We start from the raw sequence: 17374 nt of genomic DNA on the forward strand, positions 1-17374 counted from the left end.
TAACCAGACACACAGGGAAGAAAGATCATGGGGAGACAAAGAAACAGCCCACATATGAAAGAAAACCAGGCATCACCAGAAAAGGAAGTAAATGAAATGGAGGCAAGCAACCTGTCAGAGAAAGAATTCAGAGAAATGATCATAAGGTGGATGAAAAGAATGGAAGACAAATTTGACAATATGTGTAAGAACCAAGAAGAAATGAAGAAAAATCAAAGAAGAAATGAAAAATGACATTGCTGCTATAAATAACTCAATAGAAAGCATCAAGAGTAGGCTAGAAGCAGCAGCGGACCACATAAGTGAGCTAGAAGACAACGTAGGAAAAAATACCCAAGTAGACCAGCTTCCAAAAAGCATGAGGAGAGCCTAAGGGAACTTTGGGACAACATGAAACAAAACAACATCTGCATAATAGGCATGCCAGAAGGAAAGGAAACTGAGCAAGGAACAGAAAACCTGTTTGAAGAAATAATATCAGAAAACTTTCCTGATATAGGGAAGAAAAATGCCACATGAATCCAAGAAGCTCACAGAGTCCCAAAGCAAAATGAACCTCAAAAGACTGACACCAAGGTATATTATAATTGGCAAGCACCAACAACAAAGTAAGAATCTTAAAAGCAGCTAGAGAGAGACAGAAAGTTACATACAAAAAAATCCCCATCAGAATAGTGACTGATTTGTCAACAGAAACACATCAGACCAGAAGGGAATGGAATGAAATATACAAAGTCATGCAAAGGAAAGGTCTGAATCCAAGAGAACTGTACCCAGCAAGCCTATCAATCAAAATTGAAGGTGAAATCAGGACTTTCACAGACACAAAAGGACTAAGGGAGTTTATTACTACCAAACCAGCAATGCAAAAAATGTTAAAAGGTCTGCTGTAAAAAAAGAAATAGGAAGCAAAGAAGGAACACTGGGTAAAGAATAAAAATGACGACAAACAAGTACCTATCAATAATAACTTTAAAGGTAAATGGATTAAATGCTCCAATCAAAAGACATAGGGTAACAGATTGGATAAGAAAACATGACCCATATATCTGCTGTCTACAGGAAACCTACCTCAGAAAAAAAGACACACACTAACTGATGGTGAAGGGATGGAAAAAAAGTATTTCAGGTGAATGGAAATTTAAAAAAAAAGCTGAGGTAGAAATACTTATCTCTGACAAATTAGATCTCAAAGTGAAGGATAGAAAATGAGATAAGGAAGGCCACTTCATAATACTAAAGGGAGCAATCCAACAAGAAGAAATAACTCTGGTAAACATATACATAACTGATACAGAAGCACCCAGATATATAAAAAGACTCTGGAGGATATCAAGGGAGAGATTGACAGCAATACAATCATAGTAGGGGATATAAATATTCCACTATCACCATTGGACAAATCCTCTAAACAAAAAATCAGCAAAGAAACATCAATCCTAAATGATTCACTAGATCAGATAGAATTAATTGACATCTTCAGAATGTCTCACCCCAACGCCACAAAATATACATTCTTCTCAAGTGCACATGGGTCATTTTTAAAGATAGACCATATATTGGTCACAGGCAAAGTCTCTTCAAATTCTAAAAGATACAAATCATATTAAGCATCTTCTCAGATCACAGTGGCATAAAACTGGAAATAAACTACAACAAAAATAATCCCCCCAAAAGTCAAACACATGGAGATTAAATAGCAAGCTATTAAACAATGATTGGGTTACCAGAGAGATGAAAGAAGAAATAATAAGCATCATAGCAACAAATGACAATGAAAACACAACAATCCAAAATCTATGGGACACAGCAAAAGCAGTCTTGAGAGGGAAGTTCATAGCTCTACAAGCCTACTGCAAAAAAACAACAAGAAACAATGATAATAAATTACCTAATCCTGCAACTCAAAGAGTTAGAAAGAGAACAACAAGAAAACCCTGTGTAAGCAGAAGGAAGGAAATAATAAAGACCAGTCTCCACTGACATAGAGACCAAAAAAAACAATACAAAAGATCAACAAAATCAAGAGCTGATTCTTTGAAAGGATAAACCAAATTTGCCAGGCTCACCAAGAAGCAAAGAGAAAGGACCCAAATAAACAAGATCAGAAACAAAAGAGGAGAAAAAATAATACACCTCACAGAAATCCAAAGATTGTTAAAAAAAAAAAAAATACAATGAACAACTCTATTCCAACAAACTGAACCACCTGGAGGAAATAGACATATTTCTAGAAAAATACAACCTTCCAAAACTCAATCAGAAAGAATCTAAACATCTCAATAGTTTAGTAACTATGGAATAAATTGAAGCAATCATCAAAAAGCTTCCAGCAAACAAAAGCTGGGGACCAGATGGCTTCACAGGGGAGTTTTTTTTGCTTCCTTACATTTCAGTCTTCAAGAAGATTGGTTTGACTCTTCGGGTCCTCTAGTCTACTGTTCTATTTCTGTATATTATTCTTTATTTCAGACAGTGTGTGCTTAATTTCTGACTGGTTCTTTTTCATTTTTTTTCGGTATTCTCATTAAGATCCTTGCAGGTCTCACTAAGTTTCTGGGAAGACTCACTAAGTTTCTCTGCAGTTTCTAGAAGAATCTTGAGGAACCTATAACTGTGATTTTGAACTCTATATCCAGTAGTTTTCTTTTCTCCATTTCTTTCATTCATGACATGTTTCTTTGTCTCCACATTTTGGCTGCTTCCCTGCGTTGATGAAGTGGCTTTGTGTGGTAGTTGACCTACAGGGCCCAGTGGCTCAGCCTCTCTAATCACGTGAAGTGGACAATCTTGGTGCACCCCTTTGTGGGTTGGGTGCACAGTCTTGTTGTTATTATTGCTGTTGGTACACAGGGAGTAATTGACCTCCAGGCCAATTGGCTGTGAGGATCAGCTGTGTCTATAATGGAAGAATTGTGCTGGAGACACGCTTATGCTTCAGGGGGGCTTTGGTACTCACTGAGTCTGCCTCTTGAGTGTGTTGCTTATGGATGTGAAGAATTGAAATCTGGTGGCATCTTACACTGCCCACTAGGTACACTGGCTCCCGTATCTTCAAGGAGGTGCAAGTCAGCTACTGTCTGAGGGCACCCAGCAGGAAGTACAGTGAGATCTGCAGATTTCTCCTCTTTGTTTGGGGTTTGAAAGTTTTGGAGCTGCCTGACCCAGCTGAAGTTTGTTAGGTTAAGCTGCGAAAAGGCAGGCCATTCATATGCAAAAACCTCTGTGCACAGATGGGATGGGTTTGTAAATTGGGTTGGGCGGGGTCTTAGGGAATAACTAGGGCCTGGCAACCAGTGATGGCTGCTAGCCAGCCTTCTCTGTGTCTTCATGTTTACAAGTTCTGCATTGTTTACTGCACTGAAGCATCCTTCACCCTGGTGCAGTAAACAATGATTCCTGCACGCATCTCTGTGAGAAAGCCACCCTCACTTTCCAACCTGATGCCAGATAGTCCACTTTCTCCAAAAATTATTTTGGGCAATATTTTGACAGATTCCAACATATGACTCATGTTCTCTGGCAATAATTGATAGTAAGTTTTGCTGTTTTAATATCTGTGAAATACACTACCGTAAGTCCTCACTTATCATTGTGGATAGGTTCCATGACTTAAAGCAAAATGACATGCAATAAAACTGACTTTACCATAAGCTAATTGATATAAACATAGTTAAGTTGCCATGGCATCGCATGAATGTTATAAAACGTTTCTCTAGGACCTACTGTATTAAGGCTTTGTCCTTGTTATTGGCAAAAGCATTCTTCTAAATACAGCTGAGACAAAAGTAGGTTTACAGTTGTAAATGAAACACAGTTTATTCTTGTATTTTCAATTAATTATTGTGTTATTTTCTATACAAACAACTGTAAAGCTACTTTAGCTCCACCCTGTATATAATTGCTGTTATTCCATCATATTTAAATACTTTGTATAGGCATATGACAAAATTGTTCCAAAATTTCTTGCATATCATATAATTTGTCTTTGAAGAATAATGGTAAAATAACCCAAGGCTCTTTTTACTGTGTCTGGTAATTTTCTTACAATGTGCTCTAACTACTTTTTGAAATACAACAAAAGAGGATGTACAAAAGAAATAAATACTTGGTGATGCCTAAGTTACCCATAGCCTTCTCCATATCTGTTTCATTCTTAGTGATAATTACATGGCGCTTTTTAAAGCTAATTTTCTATTGAATAATTGTTTTTTAAATAAATTGAATAAGTATTGTTTGTTTCTGCATATCTAAATTGCTGATTACAGGATAGAGAAATAACACATTTAATATTGTAATAATTATAATCACTGCAGCAGTTTACCTATACAACAATAAATGTGCATATATAAAAATTCACTGATAGAGTTTGAATTATAAGGAGATTTTCATTTAGTTTAACACTTAGAATGCTTACTTGTAGTTCACAGTCAGTAGTAACATTGACAGTTGATCCAAATGATATGTTTTATTCATAAACCTGCTGTTGATAAGTGTATAGATTCAATACAAACCTGTGAGATCACAGGATCACGGGTTGTTCCTAAGATTAGGGTTGCCAGAAATAACATAGGTGAATCCACTTGACTAATGGCTAATGCTGAAGCCAAACTGAGGGTTTTGGCCAAATACTAAAGTTGTAGCTGGACTTTGATGCAACTCTAGTGAATGTTTCCTGCAAGTCTAGCCTTTTCATACATTTCTCTTTTGGTAATAATGCTGTTTTTAGAGTGACAGTGATCATAGGGTTTTTATTTTATTTTATTTTATCATAGCCTTTTTAAAGTATTTCACTATGTAATTTAAAACTGTTATCTTTTTACCACAGAGTGTTCAAGGAAGTAGAATTTTAATTGAGAAATTTTTATCTGAAAGCAGGGAAAGTGTCGTTGTTTTAAGTCAGCAAACTCAAACTATGAGGGTATGTATACTTTTAATTCTGATTTGTAGATTGGTTGCTTTATCTGCCTATAGCTCAGATAATATTTCTAGAAATGCTGAAATGATTTCTTGGTGCTTCCTCAATCCAGAAAATGCCTCACAGCATTTGCTGGTGTCTTTGTTGAAAGTGCATTTCCTCTTTTTCAAACTTGTTGCCTTTATGACACCCAGAAGATGCTATTTACTAATCAATGGCAGGGTATCTGCTGTGAGTTTTCCTAAAATTTCTAAAACCTCTGGTTTTGTAGTCATTTACCACTTCTTGCTTAGGTCCTCAGTGATCAAAGGAACATGATTATAAGTGTGTTTTTTTATAATGGGGAATTGTTCATGGCGATGAAACAGAGTAAAACTGAATTCTCTAAATGGCGATTAGACTTGTGCTCATCTTTTTCACTACAGTGTATCCAAGTAAGTGAATTAAATAATACAATCATGGAGGAAAGAGATAGTGATTGAGAGAAGAAGAAAGGTAGAACTTTATATAATTGGTCTAATAAGTTTCCTGAATGCTAAGCAAGAAACAGTTACTTTTCTCTCAATAGTGCTTTAGCCCTCTATTCCTCTTGGATGATATTTTAGGAAGCTAAGTGTTAACACAGTAGAGAGTCTTAGTCCCATGGGACAAATCAAATCCCTGTTCTAGTCAGTTAATTGGACTAGGTGTTCATGCCTCTTCCCATATAGTCAGAGTATACATTTTTTTTTTGAGGGGATAACATTTCTATTTAATATAGATCATTCTCTTGCTATTTTCCTTATAGCATTGACTAAATGTTTGTCCTTATGTGTGTTTGATCTTTGTTTTCTTCTCCAGCCTGGGGTCATATCATTATTGTTCACTGTTTTATCCATAACACATACAGCAGCGACCATCACATTTAAAATAATCGAATCAACAAATGATACTTTCTAGTATGAAATGCCATTTGCACTTTTCTAGACTACTGTAGTAGCAGTACCTATACCTACCTGTCAGATAATTCCCATTTTTAATAGCTGCTTCTTCCAATCTATTCTCTTTCTTGCCACTATTATATATTCCTAAGATACAGGTAAGATTATGCTACATATGCCTAACAAACTGAAATATTCCACCTACAAATAAAGTTAGAGTGCTTAACTAAGTCTCATAACCTGGCCTCAACTATATTTTCTATTCTAATTCCTAGTATACTCTGCCTCCACTTAGCCTCTATGTACCTGTACTTTGTCTGCACCAGAGTCTGTGGGGACCAAAATCCCAGCACTTCTAGGTTTGTGTATACTAGTAGGTTATTCCCATGGTCGGCAAACTACGGCTCGAGAGCCACATGCAGCTCTTTGGCCCCTTGAGTGTGGCTCTTATACAAAATACTATGGCGTGGGCGAGTCTATTTTGAAGAAGTGGCATTAGAAGTTTAAGTTTAAAATATTGGCTCTCAAAAGAAATTTCAATTGTTGTACTGTTGATATTTGGTTCTGTTGACTAATGAGTTTGCTGACCACTGGGCTATGCCATTGGCCTGGGATGTTTGCAATCCCTTCTCAGTCCATAGAAATGGCACTGCCTTTCACAACCAACCCTGATGCTACCTTACTGCTTTAAGCCATATAGTCAAGGTTCTTTTCCATTCAGAATTGACCTCTCCCTCTCTTGGTTTTTTTCACACCTGATTTATGCCATCTCATAGTCATTGAGATTATAGCTATTTCTTTATGTCTGTTTCCACTATTATATTGGTTGAGTTCATGAAACATTCTGATGTACTTCCCAACTCTTTTAATATAATAGTAAGTGATAATAAGTGATAACATTTGTGTGGTCCTGTGGAGTAGAAGGTTGAGGTTACTCATGATTGGGACAGTAGTTGCTCCAGGTTCCACAATCACAACTCAAGGGCTATGGGGATTAATGGCTCAGCATATCCACGGCACATTCACACACACCTGTGCCACTTATGCCAACTGGAAAAATGCACATAGCACTTTACCTAGAGCATGCAGTAACTAGGTAAAATTAAAAAAGAATTTGAAATGAATGAATAAATTTTAAGTTCTGCTCTTCTCTGTCAATTAAATGACTTCAAAGTTAGTAAGAATCTTACTTAATCAGTCTTTCTGCATTTTCTTAACTTACCTAAGCAGTTACCAATAGTCAACTATCATATATTTTAATTTAACACATAGTATCTTCAGCCAGTGTATAATTACGCTTTTAATTTTTCTTTATTGATTGATTTTAGAGAGAAAGAGGAAGACAGAGAAACAGAGATTGAGAGAGAAAAAAATATTCATTTATTGTTCCACTTATTTATGTATTCATTGGTTGCTTCTTGTTTGTTCCTTGATGGGAAGGTCAAACCTACAACCTTGGTATATTGGGATGACACTAACCAACTGAGCTACCTTGCCAGGGCCTAATTACCATTTTATTATTTCAGATTTTTTCCCTAAGAAAATCTGCATCATATGAAAATATCCCAAAATCTTGCAGCACACGATTTTCACAATTAAAGGTATGATAATTTTCCATTTTTTATTATTCAAAAGAAATATTTATCTTTACTACTAATAATCACCACCTATGCTTTTTTTTTTTTGTTTTCCTGAAGTATGTGGCTAGTTATTTCATCCAGAGTTGACTGAAAGTTTGGATTTGAATGTGACTGGTAGCGCATGTATGATTGTGGTTGGTGATTCCAAGTTAAGATTTTCAGTAGCACTTGTCTCAGAGTCATAGTATATTAGAAATCAAGTCACTTACAATATTGACCTACACTTGCATTGGGCTCACCTTTTAAAACAAAGCAAATGTCAGAAAGTGATAAATGGTAGAGCTAGTACTTTAAACCCACCTCTCTTATTACCAAATGAAATGGACTTCATCTTTACCAAGAATTCATAGGCATTTCTGAGCAGCTGCTTATCTTCAGTGGCATTGACCCCTAGCTCCAAGGTGTTTCACGACCCCTCTTGTCTCCCCCAAAAATCTGGTAGCTTTTTTGATTCTCCACATCAGTTGCTTTTAACTTGCTTGTAATCTGCCTAACTTTATCCTGCTTCTTATTATATTTCTGATATTATTCTTTCTTATTGACTCATTGATTTCGCTGTTTTGTATCCCTGGGCACTGACACTACTCTTAAAGTTTACTTTATTGACATATAACATATTAGCTTCAGGTATACAGTAATTATTTGATATTTGTATATATTGTGAAATAATCACCATAGTAAGTCTATTTAACATCCATTACCACATAGTTATACATTATTTTCTTATGGTGAGAAGTTCTAAGATCTACTTTCTTAACAACTTTCAAATATGCAAGACAATATTTGATGTTATAATGCTGCACATTACATCCCAATTATTAACTTTATAAACTGACTTTTTAAAAACATCAAGAATACATGATTTAAAATTTTTTTTCAATAGGGACCAAACTATATTAATAGTAATAGTAATTAAATTAATTTTAAATATAAATCAACTACATTTATTTTATTTTTTTCTGCCCCTTTGTTTCCTCATTAATAAGAGAATACATTCTGCAATTGAATTGAGTAAGGAGAAGACCGTAACTCCATTAAAGGTTAAGAATGACATGGAAAGCAGTTTAAAAGAGGTGCTGTTTCAGAAAGCTAAGGAATTGGAACGTCGTCAGGAGGTTGAGCAAACTGAAACTGAGGAAATCACCCAGGGGAAAGAAAATCTAGATAACATCTTAGATACCATGGAGGACAGTCACAGTCTGAGAACTGTGTCTCTTTCTCTCATTGAAGCATCTAGAAAAGCTGGCATTAGTTACATTGTTTACCCCAGGAAAAGGAAGACGAAATCGAAGAAATTCTCTAAACTTTCAACTGTGTTGGCCGATTTATCCAAGCCTCCAAAAGTTCTAAGCAGGTCTTGTTTAATCAATAATTGTTATATTTAAGAAATGCATTGTGGTTTTGGCTTTAACTTTATAATCACACTCATTGAACATGGGGCTGATATAAGGGCATGAAGAAGACTAAGTCAATTTGATGGCTAAATGAAATCTTTTAGTGGAAAGAAATAAAATCTACTAAGTTATTTTTCTGAAGTGATTTAGGACCAACCTCTGCTCCAAACAAATATCTATTCAAAAGCCAAAATAGATTGCTAGAGTTGAACATTTAAAAATTTGTTATTGAATTGAGTAATAAATCAGATAGACAAATTGTTTTGTTTTTTTTTTTTTGTATGTTATGAGCCCTAATTCAGAGATCAACAAAAATAATTTTTCTTCCACCTCAAAAGTAATAGTATCTAGTTTAAAAATATGGAGGGACCTAAATTAAGGACAACTGAAAGTCCAGGTATGTTAATACTTAAGTGTTCAGGACATAACTTTCTTATGACCCAGACATTGTCAAAATAGTTTCCAGAAAGCTGTGGGCTTTGTTCTCTTTCAGTGTCCCGAAGTTGTAACAAATACTTCACTTAACTTATGCCCTTTTGAAAAGTAAAGACTTTCATGATGATAAGAGAGTCACAAATGTTTTGTTCACTTTATAAATAATTGCTAGTTCTGAAAAGGGTTCATTATATGTTAGTGTGGTGACTTGTCCCTTAGAGGACGGGAGTCTGTGGGATATTCCTTTGTAGGTGTAAGTAGAGTAGAGTAGAGTAGAGATCAACCCTAGTAGAGAACGCCATTCAAGTACCAAGTTCTCTGCGCACCACTTAATGTTTGTTTCCCCTGCAACAATATATCTGGGAGGTTTTTGTTAGATCATCTTTAGAGGACTTTAGCTAGGTTTTTCTATGTTGACAAATCAGAAGATTGCTTATACATTTTTGATACATTTTCTCTTTTCAAAGTATTATGAATCTTTACCTTCCTAGAAAGGATACTATGCTGCACCATTTTGGCCATGGCTGAAGCGACTTCTATCTATATAAAGGATTTAGCAGATTCAATACTGCTTTGGTGGGATATTTTCCTGCTTTCAGGCCCTTTGGCATTTTGATTATAAAGTTTAACCATTTAAAGAGATTTATTTGTTTTTTGTCCAATTGGCAGGCTCAGTATTTGATGACATGGTTCAATTCCCAATCAGGACACATGTTCAGGTTATGGGCTTGATCCCACATTGGGGATTGTGTAGGAGAGAGCTGATTAATGATTCTCTCTCATTATTGATGTTTCTATCTCTCTCATCCTCTCCTTTCCTCTCTAAAATCAATAAAAATGTATTTTTTTTAAATAAAAATATTTATTTGATTTTTAATAACTAAATTTGAAATTTGTATAGGCAGAGGTGAAGGCAATAAAACAAACTATGGGAGTATTGATCTAAGATAATACATTAGTACAGCTTTCCTACTTTCTTTTTTTTTAATCTTACATTAAATTACCACAGAATTGTAGTATGATATAATAATTGTAGTATGAAACAAGTTTATGAAACAACTTCAAAATTTTTTTATTTTTATAGGTTGAGATCTTTCACTAACCTTAACTTGATTAACACAGAAATATCTTTCTTACCATTTTATATCAGCTCTTTAAGCTTGTTTAAACACATTCATTCTTGGCTAGCTCCCAAAGTTGGCTAGCACTTCCAAACTTGACATGGTTCTGAAAGTGAATCTGTGGTTTCAACCCTAGTTTTCTTGACTTGTCTTGCTCCGCTATACACCCAAGACAGGCAAATATTTTTTGTACAAGTAGGAGATGAATTATATTCCTAAGTACCATTAATCTGTAATTTTCCTGATGGTCAAGCATTGCTTTTAGTATACTACCAGTATGTTGGTGTACGATATGGGATGGAATGGGTCAGTTCCAGAGATTTCCATTTAAACGTTATTACCATTACCTTATTTAGTTATTAAGTTGATTTATTGCCACTACACATTCTGGGACTGGGGGAATGATCACAGGATGGTCCCATGTCTCATTAGATCCACTGTTAGGTGGTTTCAGGCCAAGATTCTTTCTACCACTTGGCCTTTTTAATTCCCTAATTTATTTTATTGATGGATTTCAGTGGCATCCATAGTGGGTGTCTGTAGATCATTGTAAGTTTAGAGCCAGTATCTAATAAGCCCCAGAAGATTTGGGTATTTACTCTTTCCCAAATCTTAGGAAGATTTGGGGGAATAATTCATTAAATAATAGGATGTCCCAAAAATGTATTACACACTTTGAATAATTATAAAGACAGTGTTCATTAAAATACATTTTCATTTTCAAAATTGAGCTACTAGTTTTTAAAGTGTGTATACATTTTTTGGGACACCCTGTATTTCTTAACCACACAGTAAGATCCTTCCTCAATGGGGCCTGGCCTTTTTGTCAGGTAAGAGGCTTTGGACTGTGAACTGGCTTAGGTCTGAAAGTTGAGTAAGAGGTTTCACCTAGAGGTAAAAACCTTCTAAGTGTTCTTAGATAAATAGTAAGTCAAAGAACATCTTAGCGGGCTGCCTATCTATCTCATTAGTTACTGCCACAGATCGTTGTGAATTAAAATACTGTGATTATCGTTCTGTCCCTGTGGTTTATTTTGGTCAATGTGACCACCAATTCCACCTAAATACACCAGAAACCTGTGTTTAACAAGTCTCTGGGTGACTTTGGTGAACAACATAGAAATAGTAATTTTGTTTATGGTTGAATTGGTTTATTGATTATAAAAATAATTATATTTCTGTAAATTAAAAAGATCACTCTTTAAAACTTAGGTCAACATCTCATGGAATCCTTCCAGAACAGAAGAAATATTTGATCAAACTGCCTTTATATGAACGTCAATTTCGGAGCCCGAGCCTGCCTACGTATTTAAATTTTGAAAAATTTGTCCAACGTAAGGGAGGAATTCCAGAAAATAGTGATGTTCGAACATGGGTTCTTGATATATTCTCTAAGGAAATATATCAGAAGACAAAAGAAGAGAAAGTTGTTAAAATAATTGTTCAGAAAGACTTTCCTGTCAAAGAGAAAGAACCGCTAGAACTAGAACTGAATGATTCTTTGAAGTGTGATCTTCCTCTAGAAGTCATTAAACATTATGAATCTGAAGTGAAGATCTTGACTGAAGATATAAATAGTAAGAAAACATATCCTGCATTTTCATATTGTAGGCGTGGAGCTCTGTATAGGAAACTGGGGAAGTTACAGAGTGCCATGGATGATCTACAGGAAGTAAGTTTATTTAATCAAAATAACAATGTTAACATTTAAACTTGCATATAATTACCGTATTTTTCGGACCATAAGACACACTTTTTTCCCCCCAGAAGTGGGGGGAAAAAGTCCCTGCGTCTTATGGTCCAAATATAGCCTACACATATACTTTAAAAAAAAAGTTTTTTTACTTGCCTGGCTCTGTGTGGTCTCTGTGTGCTTGCCCGGCTCTAAAATGATTCTAAATGCTGCTGTTTACTTTACAGAGTTGATTATGACTGTGATGTTGGGTTTTAATGCACATAAAATATTTTAGGACACTATTTGTTTCAGAATCTTTTTTTCTTTATTTCCCTTCTCTAAAAACTGGTGCGTCTTATGGTCCGGTGCGTCTTATGGTCCAACAAATACGGGTATATAGCAATTTTTACTGAAAGTTTAAACAATTAGTTTGTAGTGTACCTTTGGGATTGTGAAATTATATTATTGATATTTTCAAATAATAAATATCAAAAGTACTAGATTTTGATTGTCAGACTGGGAGGTACTATTTTATATCATACACATACAAAGCCAGTGGAATCAATAGTACTTAAAATCTGATAGTATATTTTCCTTTAGTAAATCAACTTTAATGGAATTTATACATATATTTTCTAGGCTATATTCTTGGAACCACTGTTACTCAATGCCTATTGGCACCGGCATCTCATTTATCTTTTCCAAGACAAATTTAATGAAGCTTTGGATGATCTGAATTATATAACTAAATGTAATAAAAATAATGCAGGTGGGTTGTCTGTTCGGACAGTTATATTAATTATATCTTTACCTAATCTGTGCTTATTTAATGCTGTTACAAAGATACTTAAATCAATAGACCCAGGTCTCTGAATAGGTTGTGACACTTCTAAGTTAAATTTATTAGACATAAATTTAAGACTCATATGATCCTACATTATTTTCAAAATAATGGTTTGAAATGTGAATGTTTTTGGTATACATTACAATAAATTGTTTGCTTACTATGTATCCCACAAGAAAAATATGTCTTTAAAAATTTTTAGATATAGAAGTGATTCACAAGTCTTTTCTTAACCACAAATCTCTGAATTAGATTGTAGTGTTCCTAGGACTTTTTGTTTGGATGAAATATACACATTTGACCTTATGTAATATAGTAGAGGCCCAGTGCACAGAAATTTGTGCAAGGGGTGTGTGTCCCTCAGCCCAGCCTGCACCCTCTCCAATCTGGGACCATTTGAGGGATGTCCAACTACCCATTTAGGCACAATCCTCTAGGCCTCTCACAATCCAGGACTGCTGGCTCCCAACTGCTCGCTTGCCTGCCTTCCTGATTGCCCCTAACTACTTCTGCCTGCCAGCCTGATCATACCCTAACTACTCTCCTACCAGCCTGATTGATGCCTAACTGCTCCTCTGCCAGCCCAATTGCCCCTAACTGCACTTCCCTGCCAGCCTGGTCACCCCAAACTGCCCTCCCCTGCAGGCCTGATCGCTTTTAACTGCCATCCCCTGCAGACCTGATCGCTCCCAACTGCCCTCCCTTGCTGGTCTGATCACCCACAACTGCCGTCCCTTGCAGGCCTGGTCCCTCCCAACTGCCCTCTCCTGCTGGCCATCTTGTGGCAGCCATCTTGTGTACACATGGGAAAGCCATCTTTGACCACATGAGGGCAGCCATCTTTTATGTTGGAGTTACAGTCAATTTGCATATTACTCTTTTATTAGATAGGATTCTAACCAACTCGAGCTACTGCCCATGAAAGTTTTTGGGAATGAGAAAATGTCATACTCATCTCTGTATCCCAGCATCCACCACATATCCCTAGAATGTATCATGAGCTTAAAACTGCATAAAATTTTATGCCATCAAAATCTAACTTTACTACAAACACTAAAAGATTATGAAATATTTCAGACCTTCAAAAAAGAAATAGTTAATTTTTATTACTTCAGTTGAAATTAAAAATACTTTCAACCATAAATAAATATTTATATAGACTTTGAGAGAAAAACATTTATTGTTGGAAGGAGAAACACCCCACAAAATCCTTGCATTATTGGTTAAGAAAGTATAATATTCTAAGACTAGAATTTTGGAGAAAGAGGGATTAATCTTTAAAATTTGTCCTTTAAAAAGACTATAACACCAAATTGTTCATTTTATATTTTCTTTAGAGGCATATTTGTCAAAGGCAGAAATTTTCAGGAAAAGAAAAGAGGTTACTCTGGCGATTCTAAATTATACCCAGGCAATCAAGTTGAAGCCCATGGATGCTGATATATATTTCAGGAGGGGTGAGATGTATGAATTAACAAACAAATTCTTGGCCATTGATGACTTTTCTACAGTGAGTTGTATCACATACAATGCTACCATTATGTTTTAGCTTATAATATTCTCATCCTAATATTATAGCAAAGAGTTGTATAATCAAAATTAATTTATTATAGGTTAGGACCTAGGACCATGGTTGGCAAACTGTGGCTCATGAGCCACATGCAGCTCTTTGGTCCCTTGAGTGTGGCTCTTCCACAAAATACCATGGCCTGGGCGAGTTTATTTTGAAGAAGTGGCGTTAGAAGAAGGTTAAGTTTAAAAAATTTGGTTCTCAAAAGAAATTCAATCATATTGTTGATATTTGGTTCTGTTGACTAATAAGTTTACTGACCACTGATAGGGCAATCATACTGGAATTAATATTACTACTATGTCAAATATTTAAAACTATTATTATTAGTGAGTGAATGGATTTAATCAAAGAGTTGGGTTTTGGAGATTTGAGTCAGTCCTGAGGGGGGGTTTAACTTTTCCAGAAAACATTTGAAAATTGCTTCTTCGCTTTAAACAATAGAGAAAACCATTTTCCAAACTCTTGAGACACAGCTGATTCTCTTCTGCAGCAAACCCATCTGCTTCTAAAGAAGCTGTGTTTACTCACTCACTCACTTGCTCATTCACGAACTAATATTTATTATCTACTCTAAGGCATTCTATAATGTATTGAATAAATATTCATGAATAAAATAAACATGCTTCCTGCTTATATGGAGCTTGTAGTTTAAAGGACAGACATTAAAGAAATAAATACATAAGTAAATATATAATTACAAATTATAGTAACTTCTATAAAGGAAATAAAAAGATGGGGGAGTAATTTATATTTGGTATGGGACACCAGGAAATTCCCTTCAGGAAGTGAACTTTTGGCTGAATTGTACACTGAGACTCTATATAATTAGACAAAATATTCCTCTGATTGCAGAATAATTTTAACCTTGATTTCCTGACTTTTAATTCTTAGTTCTTAGTACAGTTGTGAATTTAGAAGTTATTTAAATAATTTATCTTTTCATTTTTTTAACTGCCATGTTTCTTAATCCTTGATGGTTAGCCATATACTTGACATCATTTTGCTTTAAGAGATTGTAAGTTTGATAACCTCTGGTCTTGAATAAAATCTTTTCAATATTTTCTTTTGAAGACATCGAAATCATTAGCTTATCTATTTGGTTCATTTCTTCCATCTGGCACCAATAGTTTAAAAATTGACTAATGAAATAACATAAGGTCAAACAAACTTAAAAATCTTTAGGTTTTTTTGTTCATTTGCTTGTTTCCCTATTTTAAAAAGACTTGATGATTTTTATGCTTCATTTCCACCACCCCCAGTATCAATGGTGAGGAGCTTTATAACTGAGTATACAATAATTTAGTCTGTTCACTCTATTGCTTATATGTCAGTGTGAAATGAATGAATCATGCCAATACCAATTCATTCATTTTTACAATTTTTGGGATTAGATTCATTCATATTTTATTTGATAGAATCAGCCTTGGTGTATTCTGTTTAATATGTATATAAGCAGTCTAATATATATTATCTTTAATTGGGATAGAATGCTGAGGACACAATGGGGTAAAATTGATAGAGCCAATATAACACAAATTGAACAATTCACTTTTGAAATTTTATCTGTAAAAATTTCAGTGGGGCAAAGCCTTTGCTGCTTGTATATGCCATTTTAGTTCTCTTTCAGAAAACCTCCTCTTTCTAGAACTTGATGATCAGTGGATTTCCTAAAGACATGGTTTTAAAATGCAAATGTAAAAATGTTTTCATCTGTAGCACTTTGCTTTTCTATAATCTGAAGTTTAAAATGTGGCTGTAGTCCAATTAATTTCCACATTCATATGTTTTCCTGTTTGTCTTTTCCCCATTATGTGATTTGTTTTTGTGTCTCCCATCCAACCTCACAACCCTCCCCATTCAGTGCATTTTTTATGATCCCAAAAGAACAGTTGCATTATTGAAGCGTGGAATGTTTCACTATGAAAATGAAAACTGGAACTCAGCCATACAGGATTTTACAGCCTTATTAAATGTAGATCCCCAAAATTCTCAAGCAAGGTAAGGATTATTTTACATGTAATTTTTGAAATTATAATATTTTTTGAAATACATTCTCAGGAAAGAAAATTGCTTGAAATACATCAGACAGCCCTTTAAAAATATGTATCTATTTTCAATGACCTCAGTGTTTAAAACAGGAGTGGTTAATTTAATTTAATGAGGCATAAATTTAGCTTCATTAGCATTTTCTAAATACGAGTTACATGCATGTGCTGGGGGGTGGAAGCGGGCCTGGTGAGGTCAATGGGGAAAAAAAGGGGACATATGTGAAACTTTCACCAATAAAGAATTTAAAAAATAAAAATAAATCACAAAAGAGAAAAAAGAATAAAAATAAAATCTTCAAAAATGAACTATAAAAATACAGAAATAAATACTAGTTACATTATTTTTTGTAATGTATTAGCATATGTTTTTATTCTTTCTTTCTTTTTTTATTGTCTGAAGTTTTACACATGTCTCCTGTTTCCCCAATTGACCCCTTGCCCCAGCCATTCCCACCCCAAGCAAGCCCCCACTGCCAAAGTATCTGTGTCCATTGGTTATGATAATATGCATTCATACAAGTCCTTTGGTTGCTCTCTAACCACCCCACCTAACATTTGTCTCTAGATTGATCTATTCTTGTTCATCAAATTATGTTGATCATTATATCCCACATATGAGTGAAATCATGTGATAATTATCTTTCTCTGATTGGCTTATTTTGCTTAGCATAATGTTCTCCAGTTCCTTCCATGTTGTTGCAAATGTTAAAAGTTCCTTTTATTTATTTATTTATTTATTTATTTATTTATTTATTTATTTATTTTAAAATATATTTTATTGATTTTTTTTTGCCCCCCTCCTTCCC

At 34.7% G+C, this 17374-nt stretch overlaps 1 protein-coding gene across 1 annotated transcript in view; it reads left to right on the plus strand.

Annotated features, from left to right (window-relative positions):
* Window positions 1-17374, plus strand: part of TTC6 (tetratricopeptide repeat domain 6) — a 185829-nt gene that overhangs the window by 110480 nt on the left and 57975 nt on the right. The window contains exons 8-14 of the mRNA XM_036452372.2: window positions 4829-4921; window positions 7365-7439; window positions 8465-8832; window positions 11641-12100; window positions 12743-12872; window positions 14285-14457; window positions 16382-16518. Coding sequence (XP_036308265.1) covers window positions 4829-4921; window positions 7365-7439; window positions 8465-8832; window positions 11641-12100; window positions 12743-12872; window positions 14285-14457; window positions 16382-16518 — 1436 coding nt within the window. The remainder of the gene's footprint in view (window positions 1-4828; window positions 4922-7364; window positions 7440-8464; window positions 8833-11640; window positions 12101-12742; window positions 12873-14284; window positions 14458-16381; window positions 16519-17374) is intronic.

The sequence above is a fragment of the Pipistrellus kuhlii genome, unplaced genomic scaffold (genome assembly GCF_014108245.1).
Source record: "Pipistrellus kuhlii isolate mPipKuh1 unplaced genomic scaffold, mPipKuh1.p scaffold_m20_p_1, whole genome shotgun sequence".
In the NCBI taxonomy this organism is placed as follows: Eukaryota; Metazoa; Chordata; class Mammalia; order Chiroptera; family Vespertilionidae; genus Pipistrellus; species Pipistrellus kuhlii.